Source organism: Vidua macroura, chromosome 6 (assembly GCF_024509145.1).
Source record: "Vidua macroura isolate BioBank_ID:100142 chromosome 6, ASM2450914v1, whole genome shotgun sequence".
Classification (NCBI taxonomy): Eukaryota; Metazoa; Chordata; class Aves; order Passeriformes; family Viduidae; genus Vidua; species Vidua macroura.
The window spans coordinates 1,351,200-1,376,192 of record NC_071576.1 but is presented as its reverse complement, the minus strand read 5'-3'; the positions used below and the strand labels follow the sequence as shown (position 1 = coordinate 1,376,192).

Here is a 24,993-nt window from a genome sequence, read left to right as displayed (position 1 = left end):
AGAAGCAGCATAATTATCCCTCAGGAATAATTATCCCTTGCTGCCCTTCCCGGGTGGAATGATCTTGCTCAAATCTATTTTGTGCCCCGGCTCAGCCCTGTCTAAACTCCAGCACCACGTCAGGGCGTGAATCATGAGCTGGGCCCAAACTGCAGCTCTCAGGCACAGGGTGATTAATCCCGGCCACTCAGCCCTTCAAATTCATAAATATTGCAGAAGTAGGACACACAAATAACTTCGTTCTCCCTTCCAGCCAGCACAGCGTGGACTCCTCAATATTCCTGAGCCAGGCTGGGTTTGAATTCCTTGGATGATGTGAATTCCAACAGCTCCTTGGGGAGATTCTCTCTGGGTGATCTCCAGCTTGGATGATTTCTTGATGAGCTGCTCAAACACTCCTTTGCTGGGCTTGATCCTAATTATTAGGGTGAATCCGTGTGGAGTAGCCTGGCCGCATTATCCCGGGATTTTTTCCCTGTCACTGACAGGGGTCGCTCCAAGGAAATGATTTCCTGAAGGCTCCCAAGGACACAGAAGTGCCAGCAGCCCCCAAAATCCCCAGGGAAGAGCTCAGCAGTTGTGAGGCCACCACTTGTGGGGGCTCCTTGCCCACCTGTGATTGTCCTGGAATCATGGAATGCTTTGGGAAGGGATGTTGGATCCCATCCGGCCTCCATGGGCAAGGACGTTTTAATGGGATCAGAGCGCCTCTGAAGGATTGCTCTGTCTGCAGCTCCTTGCCTCTGCAAACGGCTCTCTGGCATTTAATTAATCTCTCTGATCCGTTAATTAAGCTGGAATTTGATCCATCAGGACTTCAGAGAGCTCGAGTAGGACTAACAACACCCAGAATACACAAGGAATAAACAAATTAGGCTCAGGAATTTTGGTGTTTTTTTTTTTTTTTCCTTGGAAATGGCTGTCTTGTCCTGTCCCTGTTCTCCTCTAGACAGTGCTGGATCATGGATCCTCTGGAATTACACTGGAACTGCCACAGGAGAGCAGCTGGAAGAGTTCCTGCCTGGTTTCACTCTCTCCAGCAGCAGGAATGTCTGTCTAGGGAGCAGAACAAAAAAATCGGAGGGCAGGAGAGCAGTGACCTCCTGCCACCTCACCTCGTGCTGGATCAGCAGCCCAGGGAGGCCGAGCTGTCTGAGATATTTTATTTAAAACCAGGGTTGGGCAGAGATCAGCAGAACCTGCTCACCACGGGCCACTGCCCACTCACAGGGTGACAACGTGGCTTTAAATCGGTGCTGCGGGAGTGTCACCAAGGCTGTCTGCTCTCCAGGTGCCACCAAAGCTTTTTGTTCTCCAGGTTTTGCTCTCCAGGTGCCACCAAAGCTTTTTGTTCTCCAGGTTTTGCTCTCCAGGTGCCACCAAAGCTTTTTGTTCTCCAGGTTTTGCTCTCCAGGTGCCACCAAAGCTTTTTGTTCTCCAGGTTTTGCTCTCCAGGTGCCACCAAAGCTTTTTGTTCTCCAGGTTTTGTTCTCCAGGTGTCACCAAAGCTTTTTGTTCTCCAGGTTTTGCTCTCCAGGTGTCACCAAAGCTTTTTGTTCTCCAGGTGCCACCAAAGCTTTTTGTTCTCCAGGTTTTGTTCTCCAGGTGTCACCAAAGCTTTTTGTTCTCCAGGTTTTGTTCTCCAGGTGTCACCAAAGCTTTTTGTTCTCCAGGTTTTGTTCTCCAGGTGTCACCAAAGCGTTTTGTCCTCTGAGTGTCACCAAAGCCTTTTGTTCTCCAGGTGTCACTTTTCCAAGTGTCACCAAAGCTTTTTGTTCTCCCTGTGTCACCCTCCACTTCAGGAAACTGCTGAGAGTGTGAATTTATTTTAACGCCCCTTGGTGCAGGAATAAGGGAACATTTCTTGTTTCCAGTTAGGATCAGGAAAAAGCATGGATTTATCCTTTTCCAGCCTGGGCAGTGGACTGCAGGACTGAGGGAACATTTCTTGTTTCCACCTAGGATTTGGGTAACTTTTCATTCTGCAAAGCAAGGACAGAGCTGCCCTTTCCTTGGAGCAGCCTCTGGAGCTGCAGGAGCCCTCGGGAAGAGGCTGAGCCCTCCAGGGCTCTCCTTGTGCCACAGCAGCACCTGCTGGGAGACAGCAGCTGGCACAGCTGGCGACACCCTCCCCACCTGCCTGGCACCCCTCGCTGCCCATCCCACTGGCAGCATCTTGGCTGGCACATCCTTGGCTCATCCCTGCTCCTTTCCTCATGGATTTGAGCCCCTGGACCCTCCTTTGCCTGCTCATCTTTGCACAAGTGGTGGAAAGAGAGGAAAGGGCCTCAGGTTGTGCCAGGAGGGGTTACTTGGATATCAGGGAGAATTCCTTCCTGGAAAAGGTTCTTCAGCTCAGGGCAGGGGTGGAGTCCCCATCCCTGGAGGGATTTAAAATCCCTCTGGATATGGCAGTGGTGGCCGTGGAGCAGCTGGACTCAATGATCTCAGAGCGTTTTCCAACCTGAACAATTCCATGATTCCCTGTTTCTAACCTTGCTCACCCAGACTCACCATTCCCTGCTCTGGGGTCTCCATAATCTTGGGGAAAAAAAAAAAAATTTAAAAAATCCAATTTTCATTTTCTCCTCAGTCCTTTTGAGGTGGATTGCTCCTGGAGACAAATCACACGTGCCCAGGCTGTCAGTGCCTGCTGTGTCACTGTTCCCCAAAAACAGAGATTTATTTTTTCAGCCTGTTGCTAATTCCAGCTACATTTGCCAGTGGAACAGACAGCTCAGAGCTAATTAAATACCTGTGAGGTTGTGACAACAAATAGCTGGGCTGAAAAGGGGAAACCCTGCCAAAAACCCTCCCTGTGCAAAGGTCTGGGGTTTTTTCTCCCCCTAATTAGAGAGTGGAGAACCCCCTTATTAGAGAAATTAGAAGGTCTGAATTTGGGGGAGCTGGAGCCATAAATGGGGTGGGGACAGAGAAATTCTTGGTGGGACCTCATTGCTTTGGTCACTGTTCCTCAAATGTGCCCCAGAGGTGCAGCCAGGCTTTGGATTGATGGCGATGGCCCTGGAATTCTTCATCCTTGAGCAAAGGTTTGGGGCTTCTTCTCCCCCTAATTAGAGAGTGGAGAATCAGGATCTAAATTTAGGGGGAGCTGGGGCCATAAATGGGGTGGGGACAGAGAAATTCTTGGTGGGACCTCACTGTTCCTCAAATGTGCCCCAGAGGTGCAGCCAGGCTTTGGATTTATGGTGATGGCCCTGGAATTGTTCATCCTTGAGCAAAGGTTTGGAGCTTTTTTTCCTGCTAATTAGAGAGTGCAGAATCCCCCTAATTAGAGGGTCTAAATTTGAGGGAGCTGGAGGCAAAAATGGGGTGGGGACAGAGAAATTCTTGGTGGGACCTCACTGTTCCTCAAATGTGCCCCAGAGGTGCAGCCAGGCTTTGGATTGATGGCAATGCCCCTGGAATTCTTCATCTTAATGGATGGCCTTGTCTCTCCTGTCCCCTCTGCTGTTTCCAGGAACAACAGGAATAAATCCCGGGAAGCATAACGAGCTATCAGCTGCCTCGCAGTGACAGGCACTGCAAAATGCCACGGGAGACGAGGAGTCGGGGATTTGAGGGGATCTTTCCATCTGGGACACTGACAGAGCCTTTCTTATCAGCTGTCACCACCCTCGTGGTGGTGCTCCTTATCTCAGCGAGGTGCAGCTTTTTGCTGTGCTGTTATCTCTGCTTTTTCAGGAAAAACTGATGGAAAAAGAGGGGGAATTATTGCACTTGCACAGGGGATTTTTGTCGCGGATCTGCTTTTTTCCCCCCGCCGAACTTGGACGTGCTTCTTGTGTTTTTCCCAAGTTCCCTGCCTTGTCCCAGCTGGAATGGCTGATTCCCAGGTTGGGATTGGATAGCTCAGACTGGGATTGGATAGCTCAGACTGGGATTGGGTTCCCAGGCTGGGATTGGATAGCTTAGACTGGGATTGGATTCCCAGGTTGGGATTCCCAGGTTGGGATTGGATTCCCAGGTTGGGATTGGACAGCTCAGACTGGGATTGGATTCCCCAGCTGGGATTGGATTCCCAGGTTGGGATTGGGTAGCTCAGACTGGGATTGGATTCCCAGATTGGGATTGGATTCCCAGACTGGGATTCCCAGGTTGGGATTGAATTCCCAGGTTGGGATTGGATTCCCAGGCTGGGATTGGATTCCCAGGTTGGGATTGGATTCCCAGGCTGGGATTGGATAGCTCAGACTGGGATTGGATTCCCAGGCTGTGATTGGATTCCCAGGCTGGGATTGGATCGCTCAGACTGGGATTGGATTCCCAGGTTGGGATTGGATTCCCAGACCGGGATTCCCAGGTTGGGATTAGATTCCCAGGTTGTGATTGGATTCCCAGGTTGGGATTGGACAGCTCAGACTGGGATTGGATTCCCAGGTTGGGATTGGATTCCCAGACTGGGATTCCCAGGTTGGGATTAGATTCCCAGGTTGTGATTGGATTCCCAGGTTGGGATTGGACAGCTCAGACTGGGATTGGATTCCCAGGCTGGGATTGGATTCCCAGGTTGGGATTGGATAGCTCAGACCCTTTGCTCTCACTCAGCCTGGAAATGTTGGGATGTGGAAGAGGCTGCCAGCACCACGAGTCCAGGGATAGATCCACAGGGACAATTTCCTGAGGGAGAACTCCCATCCTGGCCCCAGCTGGGGCTGCAGCAGAGCTGTGTGGGCTGGCACAGGGCTTTTCCCTCGGGATATCGGGATCACAGGGATATCAGGGATCTCATGCCAGGGCCGTGACCCCTCAGCTCTCGTGGGCAGTGAATCCCTGAGCCAGGGCAGGCTGTGATTCCCAGGGAAACCTGAGGAGCATCCATGCAGCTGGGAAAGGCTTGGATCCCAAGAGTCACGGCCAGGAGCAGATCCACTGCACAGGCTGGAGAAGGACAAATCCAGGATTTTTCCTGATCCACACAGGGCTCTGTCAAATTTGCCCTCAGCTGAGAAGCCACAAGTCAGGAGAGCTGGAAAATCCAGGGGGAGGCTCTTAGCTGCAGACCTTTCCCTATAAACTGTATTTTCCTTCTTGGAATAGCACCTTTCTCCCACTTTGGTCCATAATTTCACAGTGCTCCAGCTCCCCTGGGAATTTTCCTGTGCTCAGAACCCGCCGTGGCACAAAACCACATAACTGAGAATTAATAATGTTTTATTCATATTGGAAATGTTTTATTAAGCAGTTGTTGTTTATTTCTTTTTAATTTTTCCCGTGGTTTTTTTTTTTTAAGTATAAAATAATTTTTCCTTCCCTGTGGAAAAAGCTCTTCCCATGTCTGCCTGTCCCACCTGACAGGAGCTGTTAAAGCCTTCAAAACAGCTGAAAGCAGCACTTTGGTTCCTGTGAAAGCCCCAGATTTCAACTCCGAATTCCTACCAGGCTTGTCAGGGCTGGTGACACGGAGCAGATCCCAGGGGAAAGCTGGAATTGCTTCTCACGGGGACGAGTTTGTTGTTTCTGTCCCTTGGGGGTTGAAAATTGCTTTGGAGTATTTTTCCTGCAGACAGGAGGGAGGTGCAGGCTGGGTTTTGTCAGCCCTGGCATTCCAGGAAAGGAGCTGAGAGAAGGACAGGGAGGAGAGGAAAAGCTCCTGGAGGGGCTGTTTTCCCTCAGGGAATGTCTCTCCAAGCTTCAGGACAGGAGATCCATGAGGAAAGATGAGTTTTCACGAGGCACCAAAGGAAAAGAAGAGTGGGCAGGGTTTAAATCAGGATTTTCCATCTCTCCACCCACCACACAGCATTCCAAGCGTTTTCCAAGCAAGGCTGGACACCTCCCACTGTCCCAGGCTGCTCCAGCCCCAGTGTCCAACCTGGCCTTGGGCACTGCCAGGGATCCAGGGGCAGCCACAGCTGCTCTGGCAATTCCAGCCCAGCCAGGAATTCCCAATTCCCAATCTCCCATCCATCCCTGCCCTCTGGCACTGGGAGCCATTCCCTGTGTCCTGTCCCTCCATCCCTTGTCCCCAGTCCCTCTCCAGCTCTCCTGGAGCCCCTTCAGGCCCTGCAAGGGGCTCTGAGCTCTCCCTGGAGCCTTCTCCTCTCCAGGGGAACATTCCCAGCTCTCCCAACCTGGCTCCAGAGCAGCTCCAGCCCTTGGTGGATCTGTGGATTCCTCTGGATTTGCTCCCACACATCCACATCCTTATCCCGTGTCCTTGGCCATCACCAGCTCACTGTGGGGTGCTCCTGCTCCATGGGGCTGCCCAACTCTTGCTGGAAATAATTCCAGTATCCCTTTTGGAATTGTTAATGCCTGTCCCCATGGAATAAACACCACTTTGATGAACCTCCCGTGACAGATCCCAGCAGCATTTTGGGGCCAGGCCTCCAATTCTGAGGTCATTTCTCAGTTGCCACACTCCTTCCTCATCCACAGCCATTTATCCATGGGCTGGATAAAAAATCAGCAGCCAGGTTGTTCTAAAAAAATGCCATTTAGCACCAAATGATCCTTTAAAGGAAAGCAGAGCTGGCAGTGGGGAAGTGAGTGATGGTGGGAGGGCACTGGGGAGCACTGGGGCGGTGGCAGGGACACACAGGGAGGGCACGAGTGTCACAGCAAGGCTGGGAAATCTTCTCTGTGTGGCAGCACATTCTTCTCTCTCTCAGGATTTTTCATAGAGCAGCACAGGGAGAAGAAAGAGAAAACAATTTCTGTTTCTGCTCCTTGTTTTTCCCACGTGGAATGTGTTTGGAGAATTGTTTCCCTGGGGTGATTGCTTGGTTGGGGTCTGGTGAGGATTGTTTGGGGCTGGTGGCCAATCCAACCCAACCCAACCCAACCCAACCCAACCCAACCCAACCCAACCCAACCCAATCCAATCCAACCCAACCCAGTCCAATCCAATCCAACCCAACCCAACCCAACCCAACCCAACCCAACCCAATCCAATCCAATCCAACCCAACCCAATCCAATCCAATCCAACCCACCTGTGGCTGCACTCTCAGAGAGGGGCACGAGTTGGGAGTGAGTTAGAGATGGGAGTTAGAAAAGCAGGTTTGTAGTTTTAGTATCTCCTTTTAATAGTATATTAATGTATTATATCATAGTTATAATAAAGAAATCATTCAGCCTCCTGAACTGAGTCAGACATCAGCATTTCTTCCCACCGGCTTCACCTGCATTTACAATACTCTGAAGCTCTCCAGGCTGCTGAGAACTTCACCCCATAAAAGTGGGAGCTTCCCATGGGTACAACCCACGCGTGGCCGTGGATAAATTGCCTTCCCATGGATGATCCCGAGCAGGAAATCCCTGCACGGTGCCTGACTGTTGACCCCCTCTCCTTTCCCGCTCCCCAGTGCCCCCCAACCTGACGGTCCCTCAGGAGAAGTCCCCGCTGGTGACGCGGGAAGGGGACACCATCGAGCTGCAGTGCCAGGTGACCGGGAAGCCCAAACCCATCATCCTGTGGTCACGGGCGGACAAGGAGGTGGCCATGCCCGACGGGGCCCTGCAGACCGAGAGCTACGACGGGATCCTGCGGATCGTCAACGTTTCCCGGGAAATGACCGGGACCTACCGCTGCCAGACCAGCCAGTACAACGGATTTAACGTCAAACCCAGAGAGGCCTTGGTGCAGCTCATCGTGCAGTGTGAGTAAAACCTGATTTCCCTCAATTTTCTTTTTGTTGTGCCGAGAAAAAGCTGATTTATTCTTCCCCTAAACAAACAGCAGCAAAAGTCTTATGGCTGTTACATATTTGATGGGGGGTTGTTTGTCTCTGTAGTTCCCTGAATCCATGAATTCTGTGTAAATGTGGAAGTAAAAATGACATAGGAGTCTCATTTCTGGTAAAAAAAAAAAAAAAAACAAACAAAAAACAAAACAACAAAAAAAAAAAAAAAAAAAAAACAAAAAACAACAACAAAACAAAAGAAAGCCAACCAAGTGTGAGGCAATCATTATTTTCCCCACAGCTTTGGATTCCTTGACACACGAACAAGCAGATGAGATGGGAGGACATATTTCTCTAAATGCTGAGCTGATCCTGAGCTCTTTTGTTGCTGCTGTGTAAAACAAGGAGGGAAAAAGGAGGGCAAGAGCTGTTCCCCGGGAGCTGATCCGCATCCCGATCCAGCCTGCTCCGCTCTGCCAGCCAGCCCCGGGAATGGGGAGGGAAAAGGGGGGGAATCAGTTCTGGTTTATTTTGGAAACGTGCGGCATTTGTTGTCGGAACATGGACAGCCTGGTTTGAGGCGGCTTCTGGGGAATAGCGGGGGCATAATGGGCCATTCTTTGTGCTGAGCGACTTCTCTGCGTCTGCTGCTGTGTCAGGACTTAATTTGGGTGTTTTATGAAGTGCAGCCCTCATTTATTGCACTTTCAGATGCCCCAATCTTCTGTCACTTGGCTTTTTAGCAGCACTCTGTGCTCAGCACAAATGACCTCTTCTGGGGCCTCCAGGGAAGAGCTGCTCCTCACACGTCCTCAGTGCTGATAAGTAACTGATTTGTTTTTCCTGGCTCTGCTTTGTAACAAATTCTGGATGCATTGATTACACGGTTGGGATCTGCAGGACTTCCAGCCCAGCTTTTTCCTGCTGCTCCAGCTTTAAATCCCAAAGTCAAGGCTGAAGGGAGGATGGAATCTTCTCCCTTGTGGGTTTCTCTTAGTTGTGGGGTCGGCTGTTTTAGGAGGGGGTTCATCCCACTGGAACTTGAGAATGAGGGGTCTGTGCCTCCTGTCCTTGGCTCAGTCATTTTTTCCTGGAAAAAAAAGAGGCTCAGGGGGGACCTTGTGGCTCTGCACAGCTCCTGCCAGGAGGGGACAGCCGGGGGGGTCGGGCTCTGCTCCAGGGAACAGGGACAGGAGGAGAGGGAACGGCCTCAGGCTGGGCCAGGGCAGGCTCAGGGTGGGCAGCAGCAGGAATTTCCCCATGGAAAGGGGGCTCAGGCCTTGGCACTGCCCAGGGAGGTTTGGAGTGCCCATCCCTGGAGGTGTCCCAGGAATTCCTGGAGGTGGCACTCAGAGCTCTGTCCTGGGGACAAGGTGGGAATTGGGCACAGCTGGGACTCTGATCTTGGAGCTCTTTTCCAACCTCAATGATCCCAGGATTCTCTGAATCTGGGAATGAGAATCACCACAGAAACAATGGAGTGTTGATCCTTCTAAATAAGGAGGGGGGAAGTGGCTTCCTTCCCCTTTTTCTGGCATGGATTTGCTGTGAAAAGTAGAAAATATTTTGTGGATCAGGAATTCCAACAGCTTCCCACTTCCTCAGGGCCTGAGGCAGTTCCTGGTGGATCCCATGGGATGACTCTGCTGACTCTCAGATTCTGGGGATGCATTGCTTGGGTCGCTGCTATTTTCCCACCTTTTCCTGCTGCCAAACGCCTTCTTTTGATGCATTTTTGTTCTGCTTGAGATGCAGAATTTTCCTAATTCTGAGAGAAGGGACACAACCTGAAAATGCTTCCAAGAAGTAGGAGTTCAACAGGTATTTCCAGGCGCTTTTCCTTTCATCTCTCCGTGTTTAGAATTCCACTCCCTTTGTTCACATCCTGGCAAGTGACAAATTGGAGATGAATGGAGAAAAATTATGGAAAGCTTTGATTATTTTTCCTGTGGGAGGAAAGTTTTTGTTCCCAACGACTTGAGCGGCGTTTCTGTACCGACGGTGGCATTTAACCAATTGTCATAAAAACCAGTTCTTTTCAGAATTTGGGAATATTTATCCTAGATGCTTCCAGCAGTGATGAACAGGGAAAGATTTTTAATGGAACACTTTTATTTAGAGAACAACTCATGGATTTCATTGTGGAAGTGCTGAGTGAGAACTTTCCCATTCTTGGGAAGGTTCTCCTTGTGACAGCAGGACTTTGTCTCACTAGAAGTGGTTAATTAATCTATTTTAAAGGAATTATGGAATATCCTGAGTGGGAAGGGACCCAAAAGGATCACAAATCCAATCCCTGCCCCTGCACAAACACCCCAATAATCTCGCCCTCTGCAGCCTTGGGAATGTGCTCATTCCCTGGGAATCTGTTCCACAGGGCAAATCCTTCCATGGAATTACTGCTCCAGGTTATATCTGTTGGGTCAAGCTAAAGAAACGTGAAAAGTAAATTCAAATAGAAAGGATTTTTTAAAAATTTGACCCCCTCATCTAATGAGTTTTTTGTTTTCCTTACCTCTCTTTTCCACTGCTGTCCCTTTATCTCATCTCAATGATGTCAGGATCAGTTCTTCAGGAAAATTGTGGATTTTTGGTCTTGGTCACAGTTTGTCCTTGAGCTGTGGTTTAAGATTATTTTTTGGTATCTTTACCTTAGATCTTAAAACTTCTCTAGGAAAATGAAAATCCTGGAGTCACAGAATGGTTTGGGTTGGAAGGGAATTTCAAACCCATCCCATTCCAACCCCCTCCATGGGCAGGGACACCTCCCAGTATCCCAGGTTGCTCTGAGGTTTCCCATCATAGGTTAATGGGATACTGGGAAGGAATTCCTGCCTGGGAGGATGGGATGGAGCTGGGCTGGAATTGCCAGAGCAGCTGTGGCTGCCCCTGGATCCCTGGAATGCCCAAGGCCAGGCTGGACATTGGAGCTTGGAGCAGCCTGGGACAGTGGGAGGTGTCCCTGCCATGGCAGGGGTGGGATGGGATGGGATGGGATGGGATGGGATGGGATGGGATGGGATGGGATGGGATGGGATAGGATGGGATGGGATGGGATGGGATTTAAGGTCCCTTCCAGCCCAAACAATCCTGGGATTCTATATTATGATCTTCCAGCTGCAATTGTGGATAAATGAATTTTTGATGAATAAATCAAACCTTGCTGGTGGCAGACAGGGCCCAATCCAGGGACAATTTCCAGCTCCACTTTTCCAGCTGCAGGAGACAGTGGGGACACAAAAGTGCCACCAGATGCCACCTTAGGCAGCATTTCCATCATGTCCCTCCTCAAGTGATCAGAACAGTGAGGATGGGATTGTTTTCCCCAGCTCCCTTTTCCTTCTGTGCTCCATAAAATCCAATTTACAGCACAAACCCCTTCCCAAACTCATCCATCTCCAAACCCTTGGAAGGCCTCTTAAAATATCCAAGATATTTAATGGAAGCCTGGCTGGCAGAGTTTTGGTGGCCACATTGGGATGCTCCAGAACTTCCTGTCCTGTTGGAGCTCGACTTTATTTGAGTCATTCTTCCTTGGTAATAAATTCCAAATAACTTGGGAAAAGGGGCTCATCCTGCAGGAATTAGATTGGGAATGGAACAGAGCTAATTAAGGAGAAGGATGAGGCTGAGTGATGATCTCAGGTGCTGAGGGGAGCAGCAGAAATGAGTTATTCCCATTTTCCATCAGCCCTGAATTCTCTTTCCTTGATTTTCGATTTCTTTGCAGCTGGGAATGGGAAAAGGAATTTTTCTGCCTTGGAAAGGCAATTTGGCAGCTCAGGAATGTGCTGGGTCTGCTCTCGAAATATCTGCTTGATGAAATATTTATATGCAAATATTGTATTAATAATGAAATAAAAATTGTTGTGCGAGAAGGAAGCGTTCCCCATCCCAAATGGGACTGGGATTAATGAGCTAAAAACTCTTGGAACTTTAGGAAAGTCATTGGGAGAAAATGTTTGAACAGGTAGGGTGGCCAATCCCTGAGGGAATTTACCAACTTCATGGAATTGTCTTGTGAATGCAGATCAGGAGTGTGGTAAAACTCCCAAAGAGTGAAATCTTGCAGATTATAAAATTTTAATTATGAAAACTCATTAAAAAGGGATAACTGAGGAATCTGGGAAATCAAGTGGGGCAAATATCTGGATTTTTAAACAAATCTCTTATAAATCTATGCTTAGACAGGCTGGAATGATGAAGGAAAGCATAATTTGCATTTAATATTAATATTATTTACATCTTTTTTTTTTCCTCCTTATGATTGAAGATTTGAGTGAGAAAAGCTGATTAATATTCAGGACAAATATTACATAACCCAATCCATTCCCAGGCTGGTGCATTTATCACTTTCTGAATGAATTCTTTCTCTGGAGATAAAAGTTGGGTTTAATTTGGGCTGTTTGTGGTGGGAGTAAGAACAGCCTAAAAATAAGTTTAGAACAGGGTCAATTTTTTTTTTTTTTTTTTAAATTCTGAGCCATTTTTTCCCTTCTCTTCCAAAGAAGTAATGACCTTAACAATTAGAAAATATCGAAATAATGGTGCTCCCATTGCTTTTATAATTTTGATTTGCTTTTCAGTGTTTTTTTCCATCCCGGTTGTATCCGAGGAATTCCACATTCCTGCCCAAAAGGATTTTCCCAGGCTATGGAAGAGCTTTAAGCTGAGCTTAAAGCTTTGACCTTCCTGTGGGGATATTTATTGCTACATTTATTTTATATATAAATGTGGAGAGATTGGGGCACTCCACATGGATAATTCCCATGTTGTGGTTTTTAACCTATGGATCATTCCCTGCTCCTTAATTTCTAGTCCAGGAATTTCCCAGAAAACTGTAAAACAACAAAATCTATTCTCTAAGATCCTCATGCGAGGATTGAGGCCGATTTCAGAGTAACCCAGAGGCAAGGATGGCTTTGGGTGTAATTTATCCACATGGAGCAAGGCAGGGAAAAAAAAATAGGGAAATTACGGATGGCTGGATGGGGAAAGGGAAATCCCAGGAGCTTTTTGACATTTAGCAAGGTCAAGGGCAGCGTGAGTTTGGTGACCTGGGGAGGTGATGAATATGCAAACCCTGGCGCCGTGGAAAATTTAGATGAGAACCAGATAATTTGAATTTTTTCTTTTTTTTTTTTTTTTTTTTTTTTTTTTACTAAAATTATTATCATGGACAGGCCTTCCTGTCAGAAATTCCAAAAAAAAAAAAAACCAGAGCACTCCAGAACCTGAATAAACAGAGATGTTATTGAGGGAGGCAAAAATGGAATTATTTATATTGGGATTTTTTTGGGAATTGGTCTTGGAGAGGATAATCCTGCACTGTCTGAGGGCGGGAGCAAAGAGTCTTCCAAATAAAAATGGTTTTGGAAGAAGAAAAACGAGTGGGAGGAGATGTAAATATTCCATATCCCCATTTAAAGTAGGAAGGATCAGATCTTTGGTTGCTCCAAACCACATCCAACCTTGAACACTTCCAGGGATGGAACAGCCATAACTTCTTCTATTCCCAATTAATAACAGGTTAAGGGTTGGATTTGAAGGGAAAATGGGAATTCCAGCCCAAAAGGGCCAAGGAAAACCCATGAGATTATTCTCAAAACCTTGTGGAATTCAGGCATATCCATCCCCACAGTTATCATGGGAAGAAGGTGAGCAGCAGGATGAGAGGGAATGTTGTGGTTGGAATATAAAGGAGTCACAAAAACCAAGGACAACTCAACAGCAGCTAGGGAAAGGTAAATTGGAATAATTAACTCGTCCATGTAGTTAATTTTTAACAGCAGAAGATTCTGAGTAAATATAATTCCTTTGTTGTCCTGTAATACTTAGGTGATTAATTCCCATAATTACACAAAATATGGATTTCGACAGAACTCTGGTTGCAAAGTGCAGCATTAAAAATTAAGATTATTTGGATTGACACAGGACACAAATAACACTGTCCATGGATGCTGCTGGAATTCGTCCCAGCTGTTTTTTTAGCTCCATAAATCCCTCTCCTCCTGTCTCACTTTCCAATATTCAACTTTGTGCCTGTAATTGCCTCATAAAACAGAGTTTGGAAGGCAATCCACAGATTTAAAGACAAGCTGCTGCTTTCCCCGTGCTCCCTCCCAAATCCTTTGGATTTCATTCCCAGTTCCAGCGTTATTATTCAGGCCTGTCCGCTGCTGTTAATAGGGAGGTTTGCAAATCATTTTGCCTGTGGAGCTGGGAACAGTGTCAGCAGGAAGATTCCTTCCAGCAGGAATGAAACTCGAGCGCTTTGTGTCCCACAGAATCAGGTTTTCCAGTGGAGATGGGCCAGAGGATGCTGGATTCAGTACTGGAGGTCCTGGATTCAGGGAATGCTGGGAGGGTCTGGGGGAAAGATGATTTTTTGGAGAGATTTCCTTTGGGTTCCACCAGGCTCTGAGGAACCACATCAGGAGTGAAATCACTGAAGGCAAGAGGAGTCTTGAGTGGAATCGCTGAGGTTGGAAAATCCCTTTGGGATCGTCAAATCCAACCGTTCCCAGCACTTCCAAGGCCACCACTGACCCCTGTCCCCAGGTGCCACAGGGCTTGGAAATCCCTCCAAACCTCCCTGGGCAGTGCCAAGGCCTGAGCCCCCTTTCCATGGGGAAATTCCTGCTGCTGCCCACCCTGAGCCTGCCCTGGCCCAGCCTGAGGCCGTTCCCTCTCCTCCTGTCCCTGTTCCCTGGAGCAGAGCCCGACCCCCCCGGCTGTCCCCTCCTGGCAGGAGCTGTGCAGAGCCACAAGGTCCCCCCTGAGCCTCCTTTGCTCCAGGCTCAGCCCCTTCCCAGCTCCCTCAGGAATTCTCCAGCCCCTTCCCAGCTCCCTCAGGAATTCTCCAGCCCCTTCCCAGCTCCCTCAGGAATTCTCCAGCCCCTTCCCAGCTCCGTTCCCTTCCCTGGACACGCTCAAGACCCTCCAGGTCTTCCCACAATTTCCCCCAGGACTGGAGGTGCCCAGCACAGGGGGAACGAAGCAGATGAAGGTTTTGCATCCGTGTCCTTGGCTTGGTAGGGCATGGATCTCACTCATGGAGTGTTGTCCAGGTCCTCCACCTGCCTGGGGGAGCTTCCATGGACCATCATTCCCTTGGGAATCACTCCAGTCATTATCCATCATCCATGGAATTGCTGGTGTCGCCTCTCTGTGGAGACCACACTCATCTCCTGGGTGGGGGGGGCGGGGGTCTCCATGGGCTGCTGGCTCCATGAGCAGCTTCCCTGCTGGAAATTCCTGGTAGGAAATTCCTTGTAACAGGATTTCTCACACTTTCCTTACATTCAGAAGCTCTCCGCAGAGTAAAGGGAAGTTTGGAAATTTCACACCTTCCATTTCCTGTTGGTTTGGCAAACAAAAGCAGGGACATTCTAACTTTTTTTAGAGGAATTGTTATTTCCAGGTACTTCCGACCCTCGATAATAAATTCAAACCATTTAAAATTGATGCATGTTCCTCACAATTGATCCATATCCCTCAGAATTGATCCATATCCCTCACAACTGATACAAATCTCTCATTTTCCAGGCTCCATTGCAGTCCCAGTGCCCATTAATAGATATTTTTATCATAAAGCCACTTTCCTCCCTGCTCTCATTGACTGTTTCCCTCCAGATGGGGCAGTTTATTTGGATTTATTCGAACATTCCGATGGATTATTGGCACATTTTATTCTCTATCAAGGAACAGACTGATCCTATCCTCATTTTCCAATCTGTGGCAGGGCTGGCTTGCAGAGAGGGGTGGAGACACAAAGAAATCCCATTCCTGGATGGGAATTCCCATTCCTGGCTAGGATGACAGGACTTGGGGCTGATTTTTCCAACAAGGGATGGCGATTTTTCCTTTTAGGAAGGTCTTGGCTTGCAGTGGAGAGGCTGCAGATTCACACTCTGCTGTAATTTGTTTTATGAGGATAATTATGATGTGTCTGGGCAATGTAAAATCATTCCAAGAAGCTCCATGGAGCCTGGTAATTTCTGGAATGATCCATTGGATGTTGGGTTTGGTACCCTCAAGACATTGGGAACTACGAAGGAGAAACAGCGACATCTCTACATCCCCTCTACTGAAATAATCTTGGAATCCTGGAATATCCTGAGCTGGAAGGGATCCCAAGGATCCTCCAGTCCTGCTCCTGGCCTTGCCCAGACCCCCCAGCAATCCCACCTGTTCCTGGCAGCGCTGTCCAAACGCTCCTGGAGCCCTGGCAGCCTCGGGAATGTGCCCATTCCCTGAGGATCCTCTTCCTGTTGGGTTTCATGATCCTTTGCAAGCTGAAATCCATGGCTTGGAACCTGGAAGACCAAATATAAACCCATGGAATGGCTGAGGTTGGAAAGATCATCGAGCCCAGCAGGATTCCCAGCACTGCCAAGGCTTCCACATCTCTGTCGGAATTGGAAAATCAAAAAATCCCCGGATTGTTTGGGTCGGAAGGGACCTTAAAGCTCCTCCAGGTCCATCCCTGCCACAGGCACGGTTGTTGTCAACCTTCAGGGTTCTCCAAACTCCACGGATCCTCTTCAAGGCCAGGCTGGATGAGGCCTGGAGCCACCCGGATCCCTGCTCCAGGAATCAGTCATGGATCATTGTTGATTTCTTCTCATGGACTTGGGCTTTGGCTGATGTGGGAAAGAATCCCAGAGTCCCAGAATGGTTCGGTGGGAAGGGACCTTGAACCCACCCAGCTCCAGCCCTGTCAGGGCAGGGACACCTTCCACTATCCCAGGCTGCTCCAAGAGAATGGTGGGAAAGCAAGGAAAACAGGGAACTCCAGGGTATTCCAGGATATTTTTCAAGGCAATCCCACTGACTGTGCAGCGCTCCCAAATATATCCAAGGTGAGCCCCGATGGAGTTTGGGGAGGAAATGAAAAGAGAGAAAAAGATATTCCTTCAATAACGTTGAAAATTCAATTTTGGAGATAAAACGGGGCTTGATAAAATTGGTTGAGTGGGAAGATGAACTCCAACAGGAGAGGAACCAGCTGGAAGAAGGAGAGGAGCAATATCTGGATTTACTGGAAACAAAAAGGCAATTCTGTGTAAAACACTGGGGGGGGAAAGCACACTTTGAAGCAATAATATAGAATTTTAGAGACCCCCATGGGAGGAGGAAAACAAGGAAATGTTGGAGTTTATTCCATTCAGCATGAAATTGTTGGACACAGAAGACAAATTCATCTGCCCTAAGAGCAGCCCTATAAACAGAGGTGATATCCCTTATTTATGCATTTATTTATTTAGTTCTGAGGTTTTTATTTGGTTGGAGTAGGGACCTAAATGCAAATCCAGACTCAAAGATGATGAGCAGGGCCTGATTCCTTGGAATCTTCCAAATGGGATTTAATTACTCCCAGCATTCAGGACCAGGAAAATCCAAATGAACTCAAACCCTGTTTCTCTGTGGTTTTTTTGGATCTACTCAGGGCAGTTTCATTCCAGAGCAAGGCTCTGCTTTAATGCTGGACATTGGGACGCTGCTGAAACGGGAACATCATGGGGTGGTTTTGTGTTAGGAGTTGTAATTCCTTCTTTCCCTGTGGCCACGCACAGGGCTGAACTTTGGGGGACTTTGGGGTTGCAGGGACCTTAAATCCCATCCCATCCCATCCCATCCCATCCCATCCCATCCCATCCCATCCCATCCCATCCCACCCGTGCCATGGCAGGGACGCCTCCCACTGTCCCAGGCTGCTCCAGCCCCAGTGTCCAACCTGGCCTTGGGCACTGCCAGGGATCCAGGGGCAGCCACAGCTGCTCTGGCAATTCCAGCCCAGCCAGGAATTCCCAATTCCCAATCTCCCATCCATCCCTGCCCTCTGGCACTGGGAGCCATTCCCTGGCTCCTGTCCCTCCATCCCTTGTCCCCAGTCCCTCTCCAGCTCTCCTGGAGCCCCTTCAGGCCCTGCAAGGGGCTCTGAGCTCTCCCTGGAGCTTCTCCTCTCCAGGGGAACATTCCCAGCTCTCCCAGCCCAGCTCCATAGGGAAGGTTTTATCCCATCACTGTTTCAGTGTCATTTGGTGCCTCCATCAATGCTCAGTCTCAATGTTCCTACCTTTAAAATAATTTGATCCCTTTTGAATGCCGGAAGCGATGAAGGGAAGGAAGCAGAGTTTGTATTCCCAAACTGGTCATTCCAGCTCAGCTGAGGGCTCCTTGTCCTGCTTGTCCTCCTCAGGAGACACCAGGAGTGATCAGGGAGAAATTCTGCGCTGAGAATTTGCTCCACTAAATTCCCATTTTGCCCCTGTCCTGCTGCTCTGAGCTCTTCTCTTCTGGCCCTATTTTTTTTTTTTTTTCTCTTTTCTTTAAACCTGCCCAAAGCTTTTTTTTTTTTATTTTGGAACCTGAGAACAATTTGCCCTCCAGCTCTGACCTGAGTCCCTCTCATTTTCCACGGATCCCAGGCTGAGCCATCCCCAGGGTTTCAATCCCTGACCCCAAATTTTCAAGCCCTGACCTTGGCTGCTTAAAAATAGGGGCAGTTCAATGAATTCCATTCTCTGAGGTTTGTTCTAAGTCCCGGGTTCTAAAGGAGATGAAAGCCTCACCTGGCCCTGAGGTAAATGCATAATTTAACTTAAAGCCACGGCTTCTGCACATAAAACAGGCCCCAAATCTCCCAAGGACAGAGAAAGAAAGAAATTTGGGGGGTTTATTGGTAATTCTCTGCTCTGATCAACAAAAGCAAAAACCCCATTTGGGTCTAAAGTGACCTTGTCCACAGGAGAAATGAAATACAGAGGTGAAAACTGATCTCTGTTTCAAGGCAAATAAAATTTGTTGCAAACACTGTCCAGAAGAGCAGTAAAAATGGGATTTTGGTGCTGTTTGAAGTCCATACATTTGTTTTATGTGCACATTTCTGTGTTTTCTGCTCTCCTCACAACATCTTTTTGCCTCCCCTGTCCGAGTAAAAAACAGTTTTTATTCCAAGCCATCATGCTGAGAACTCCCCCAGGTGTTTCCAGTTTCTCTGCTCCTCTCCCTGGCTGGTTGTTCCGTGTTTATCCCTGGTTTATTTGGCACTGGAGGCTGTAACGCCCCTTTCCATCACTTTTTGGGAGCGTGGGCGTGGTTGGGATGTGGTGACCCCAGCTCTGGGGGTGAAGGTGACCTGGGCTGGCTGAGCTGTGCTGGAGGTGGGTGGCACCGGTGGCATCTGCAGGAGGGTGCAGCCAGGTGGCATCGGGCTCTTCTCCCAGGAATCCAGGGACAGGATAAGCGGGAACAGGCTCAAGTGGCACCAGGAGAACTTCAGGCTGGGCATTAGGGAGAATTTCTCCATGGAAAAGGTTGTCCAGCCTTGGGAAGTGGTGGAATCCCCATCCCTGGGGGGATTTAAATCCACGTGGATGTGGCACTTGGGGACGTGGGGCAGTGGTGGCCTTGGCAGTGCTGGGAATGGTTGGGCTCAAGGATCTCTGAGGGTTTTTCCAGCCTAAACTATTCTGGGATTCTCTCTGGAATGACAAGGCTGCTCCAAGGGCTGCAGCTTCCTTGATTTTCTGTGGAAAAGTAAAAAAACTCGGAGCAGGGAGCTCTGGGAGAGGTTTCAGGAGTGGGGAGAGCGTTTAAAACACCCCATTAAGCATTAAAGGGGTTGTGTGCAGATCTGAGCTGCCTGAGGGGAGCCAGGAGCACAATCCAGCACTTCCCTTGTGCCTTATCTCGAATTTCCCCTGTGCTTTTCTCGCCTTCCTTCCCTGTTTTGTCCTCCCTTCTGGGGTATTTGAGTGTCCTTGAAGGATCCTGGGAGGGTGGGGAGGGACTGGAGTGGATTTCTCAGAGCAGCTGTGGCTGTCCCTGGATCCCTGGCAGTGCCCAAGGCCAGGTTGGAGCAGCCTGGGACAGTGGGAGGTGTCCCTGCCCATGGCAGGGGTGGGATGGGATGATCCCTAATATCCCTTCCCAACCCAATCTCCATCCTCTTCCCTGCTCTGTTCATGTCCAGTGGAGTTCAGCCCCACAAATAATGGAATGAGTAGAAAAAAAATTATTTGCCTGCTAAATATTCCAAAGGAATATTGGTGTGAGTCGCTCCAGGAATGAACCAGGATGTTGCACCCCTGGCTGGGTCCCTAAGGGAGGAGAGTTGGTTCAAATTCCAAATGGAACCCCGGAATGGTTTGTGTTGGAAAGGACCTTAAAGGACCTTAAATCCCATCCCACCCCTGCCATGGCAGGGACAGCTTCCACTGTCCCAGGCTGCTCCAGCCCCAGTGTCCAACCTGGCCTTGGGCACTGCCAGGGATCCAGGGGCAGCCACAGCTGCTCTGGCAATTCCAGCCCAGCCAGGAATTCCCAATTCCCAATCTCCCATCCATCCCTGCCCTCTGGCACTGGGAGCCATTCCCTGGTTCCTGTCCCTCCATCCCTTGTCCCCAGTCCCTCTCCAGCTCTCCTGGAGCCCCTCCAGGCCCTGGAAGGATCTCCCTGGATTCTTCCCTTCTCCAGGTGAGCACCCCCAGCACTCCTAACCCGGCTCCATGAGTTTTGAGGTGGAAAATGCTTTAAAACGAGTGCAAAGGGTTTTTTTCTCCGGGTCACCAGTGGGTCCCTCCTCCTCCAGACACATTCCTTAATCCTGGGGATGGAAGAGACAAATTTGGGATCCAAGACCTGTCCATAGAGAAGGAGGAACAACCCAGGGCTCAGCCACAGCTCCCCTTGTGAGGTCTGCAGGATTAAAATGTTGTTCACTGCTGTTCATTGATTTATATTCTAGCCAGGACAATTTTAATTCCGTAAAATGCAAGGAAGAGCAGCAGCAGAGCCCATAAAAGACACTCAGAAGAGCAGAAACCTTTAAAAACCCCCGGATTATTCCCATTTCATGGCTTTTTAAGGAAGCTCCTCATTATTCACCCATCCCCTTCTGGCCCCAGCTGGACAAATCAAGCAAATCAAGATTTGCAGATATGGAGGGAAATGAATGGTGCAGCTTTGCCCCAAAGTTTTTATTTTATCCATTTGTTTTTACTCATCTGAATGTTTATCGCTTGCAAATGTTGCACGTGCTCCAGCACAAATATTGAAGCTCAGGAACCTGGGACTTGTTGGGTGAGGCTGGATCTGGATTTCCAGAGAATTTAATGCCCTGTCAAGGAGCCAAACCAGGACAGAGGCACCAGCCTGGAAAATCCCAGTAAATTTTGCAGACAGGGGAGACAACTCGAAGCACAAAACCCAAGTTAGCAAATTCCTGAGAGTGGGGACCGGGATTTTCCATTGGAAATCCTTCTGCAAAGCAGGCACGGACACAGACTGCAAGAGAAAATTAAATTAATAATAAATTCACACTGAAAGTTTCCATCAAAATCCCTCTAACTTAAAATTAGGACCTTGCTAGGGATAAGATGAAAAAATTAGGAGTCCATTACGAGAATCTTTGGAGTTCTGACAAGGGCTGGAGGGACAGGAGCCAGGGAATGGCTCCCACTGCCAGAGGGCAGGGATGGGTGGGATATTGGGAACTGGGAATTCCTGGCTGGGCTGGAATTGCCAGAGCAGCTGTGGCTGCCCCTGGATCCCTGGCAGTGCCCAAGGCCAGGTTGGACACTGGGGCTGGAGCAGCCTGGGACAGTGGGAGGTGTCCCTGCCATGGCACTGGATGGGATTTAAGGTCCCTTCCATCCCAAAATGTCCCTGGATTCATGAAACAGGGATTTTCCTCGCTGTACCATGGATATATCTGTGCAGGGCAGGAACGCACAATTCCAGGACAGATTTGCACGCCTGTTTTAATTTACTCCCAGATGTCAAATGGCTTTTTTTTTTTTATTTCTGGTCCTGATGGTTTCATGTCACTGGAATAAATCCATTCTCCAAGGTGTAATACCCCTGTTCCAAGCTTTGGCTGGAAAATCGCTGTTGCCATTTCACAGGGATCACAATCCCTGTGCACTGGGGCTTCCCAAAGCTCCTAAATCCCATCTTGTCTGGGCTTCTCTGTGTCCTGAGCTCCAGGCTCCGTTCAGGCACCTCCAGACCCACCTGAGGAGCTAAAAAACCTGGAAATGTGGCTGCAGTGGAAAGTCTGGGAATAGATGGATTCGGAAGTGTTGGATAACATTCCTGTGGGGTGAATCCAACAGTGGCCACAAACCCAATGGAAAGAGAGCAGAGGCACCACTTTTTATTGTTATTTATTTCTTATTCCCCTTGCTGGAGCTGGGAGAGAAAAAACTCATTATTTGTTTAGCTTAAAATGCAAATTGAGAGGCCAAAGCAGCAGGTGAAGCCTCTGCTCGGGGCATCACAGTGGAAATAAATTCCCAGAATTTTCTCCTTAACAAATCCCACTATAAAAACCAGGATTTAACCCTCACCGTGAGGAGCAGCTGTGTGGCCCAAACCAAACAAGCATCTCGCTGTCATTTCTCTGCATAGCTCCAGAAGTTTCCTTTTTCTGTTTCCTAATCCTTAAAACATGAATGTACTTAGGCTAAAAAACTTCATTAAACATTAATAGAGAGCCTGATTTAACTCCAGCCCCGTTTGCTTCCCAAAGATAATTGTGGAAGAGAATGAACCGTGCTCCCTTGGCAGCTTTGCTGGAGATTTTTCCAAAACTAATAGTGGAATTATGAAAGGAATAAGGAGGCAAAAAGTAAATTAAATCAAATTGCCAAAGCCTTGGGGAAGAGCTGATGCAAATGAGTTCAACGCAGAGAAGTCACAAACAACTCCAGTTTTTCGTCTGCGCATCTGGGAAGTCACAATCCTATAAAAACAATGGGGAAAAAAAACGACGGAAAAATGAGCTGTTGACTTGGGTTGGGGCTTTTATCAGCCCTTCCCTTTCCCATTAAAGTTATTACCTGCAAAAGTGGGATTCGGGAATGAGCAGCCCGAGTTAATTTTCTCTTCCTGTCACTGGGGATCATCAGCCCCTGGATAAATGGGAATTGTGGGGTTTAAAGACTTTTTTGACCTTAAAGGCGGGGGAAAGTTTCATTTAAAAGCTGTTTATAAGGCTAAAGTAGCTTGATAAGTAAATAAAGCAGGGGGAGAAGAGAGAACGGCCTGAATACAAATTCCTGTTAAAATTGTTAAACTGAGGTGCCACGGGGAGGGGAAATCATTCCCTGGGTTTGGAGCATTCAATGGAAGCAGCAAGGAAAACAAAGGAGGGAGCGTTATTCCAAACCAGAGATGAGTTTTGGATGTTCAAACATTCCAAGGATTTATGAGCAATGGGGAGAAAATGATGGAAAAATTATCCGTTAAAGGCTTTTTAACACCTCAAACACGGAGCTTCCGTGATTTTCCTGTCCCAAAATTCCTGTGCTCTCCCTCAGGGATTCAGGATCAGGAGGGTCCTCAGCAGATGCTGCTTGAGCATCTTCTTCTTGTTATTTTGGAGATTCTTCTGTGCCTGGCTCCAAGTTTAGGGTGAATTTTCCCAGGATTTTAAGGTGTATTTTGGTGTGGCTGGAAGGGCTGGAGAGGTGATGGATATGGAATTATCCTGGCTGGAATGGGGAAAAAAAATAGAGAATTTCCAATTAAAATCAAATACTTATTTCAGATAAAATTGGCTTTACTGTAAAGATCAAATTATACCAGGAACAGCAGTGGGTACCTTGTTGTGATCATGATCCATAAAAATATGGAGAGCTCATGAAATCTTGGAATGCTTCAGACTGGAAAAACCCTCTGAGATCAAATCCAACCATTCCCAGAACTTCCAAGGCCACCACTGATCACGTCCCCAAGTGCCACCCCCACAGGGCTTTAAATCCCTCCAAGGATGGGGACTCCACTGCCCTTTTCCAATATTTTCCAACTTTTCCATGAAGAACTTTCCCCTTGGACAACTTACATTTCCAGGTGGAAAAATGCCTGGAAAATAGTAAAATCAGATTAATCATTCCTTTGATATCCGTTATACAGGAGGTTCTAGGAGTTTTTTTGGAAGTTCAAATAATTTAAGACAGTGTGGTGAGAGGAAAACAGGAGATTTGGGAGAGGCAACTCCCAGCTCTTCCTGAGAAGGCAGCGGAGATCTGGAATATTTTCTTTCCCAAGGATAATTCCTGTCTTTAAGCCAACAGTTCCCTGCAAAGCTGCTGCCTTGGGAAACTTAGGGAAGCAGGAACATTTTAATGTTTTATGTAAAGATAAAAGGATACAAAACCTCCCTGTGCCACCCTGGAACGGGAGGTTTTCAGGAATTCTTCCCTCTCAGGGGTTAAAAAATGAGCTGAGTTCTTTAGAGAGCCAGAATTCCCTGGTTTACATCCCTTTGGGAACACGTTTTCCATGCGTGTTCCTGGCTCTGAAGAGCTGTGCTGACACGAGCTGAGCATGAACCATTGCTCGGCCAGATTATCCTTATTTTCCAGCCACGATGAAGTTTTCCAAAGGCAAATGGCAGCGGGAAGTTGGGTCTGTGCGCACACTGGATGTTGGTTATATTTTATTTATTTGATGTTTTACTGGAAGCAAAATTCTGGCGGAGTTTGAAGCTGTGAATGTGAATTATTTAAAATCAGTTTTAGTCGAGTTAGGGCAGAACGGGCTGTTCTGGGTGTGGGGAACCGGTTCATTCTGGGCTTACTGGGACAGCAAAACCTCCACCGGAATGGAGAAAAAAGATCCAGAGGTGATGATTTTTGGTGAAGCCAGACAGCAGCTCCTGGGGTGGGGAGTTCATGGAATCATGGACTATCCCAAGCTGGAAGGATCCCACAGGGATCATCCAGCGCAGCTCCCAGCCCTGCACAGACAGCCCAACAATCGCAGGCTGTGCATCCCTGGGAGCGCTGTCCAAACATTCCCAGAGCTCTGGCAGCCTCGGGAATGTGCCCACACCTGAGCACAGAACCAGCTCTGTGCCCGGGGTGGTGCTGCCTCGTGCACTTTCTCCAAACAAAGTCCCACAATTCCAGACTGGTTTGGGGTGGAAGAGACTTCCCAGCCCACCTCATTCCACCCCTGCTGTGGGCTGGGACACTTCCATAGGTTGCTCCAAGCGCTGTCCGAGTTAAGACAAGCTTCTTGGCTTTATTCAGTGTCGTTCCAAGGGATCTCCTGACAAGAACTTGGGATATTCCTGTCTCCTAGGACAGGCCCTAAACGCCGGCCTGGGCTGACCCACTCTCCTGGGGTGGGTCCTAAACAGGAACCTGGGTTTAACGTGTTCCGTTTTTAGGATGTGCAAAGAAGAACCCGCCACGCCTCCTGCAACAGGAGTGGACCAGGTTAATCCTGTCTCCTAGGACTGGTCCTAAATTGGAGCCTGGGTTAGTCTTGATTCCTAGGATGGGTCCTAAAGAAAAACCTGGGTTAGTCCTCTCTCCTAGGATGGGTCC

General features: G+C 48.4%; 1 protein-coding gene across 1 annotated transcript in view; it reads left to right on the top strand.

Moving 5' to 3' along the window:
* The window catches only part of MDGA2 (MAM domain containing glycosylphosphatidylinositol anchor 2), a 207,523-nt gene that overhangs the window by 133,269 nt on the left and 49,261 nt on the right, over nucleotides 1–24,993 (top strand). The window contains exon 8 of the mRNA XM_053980828.1: nucleotides 7,331–7,624. Within this exon, the coding sequence (XP_053836803.1) occupies nucleotides 7,331–7,624 (294 nt within the window). The remainder of the gene's footprint in view (nucleotides 1–7,330; nucleotides 7,625–24,993) is intronic.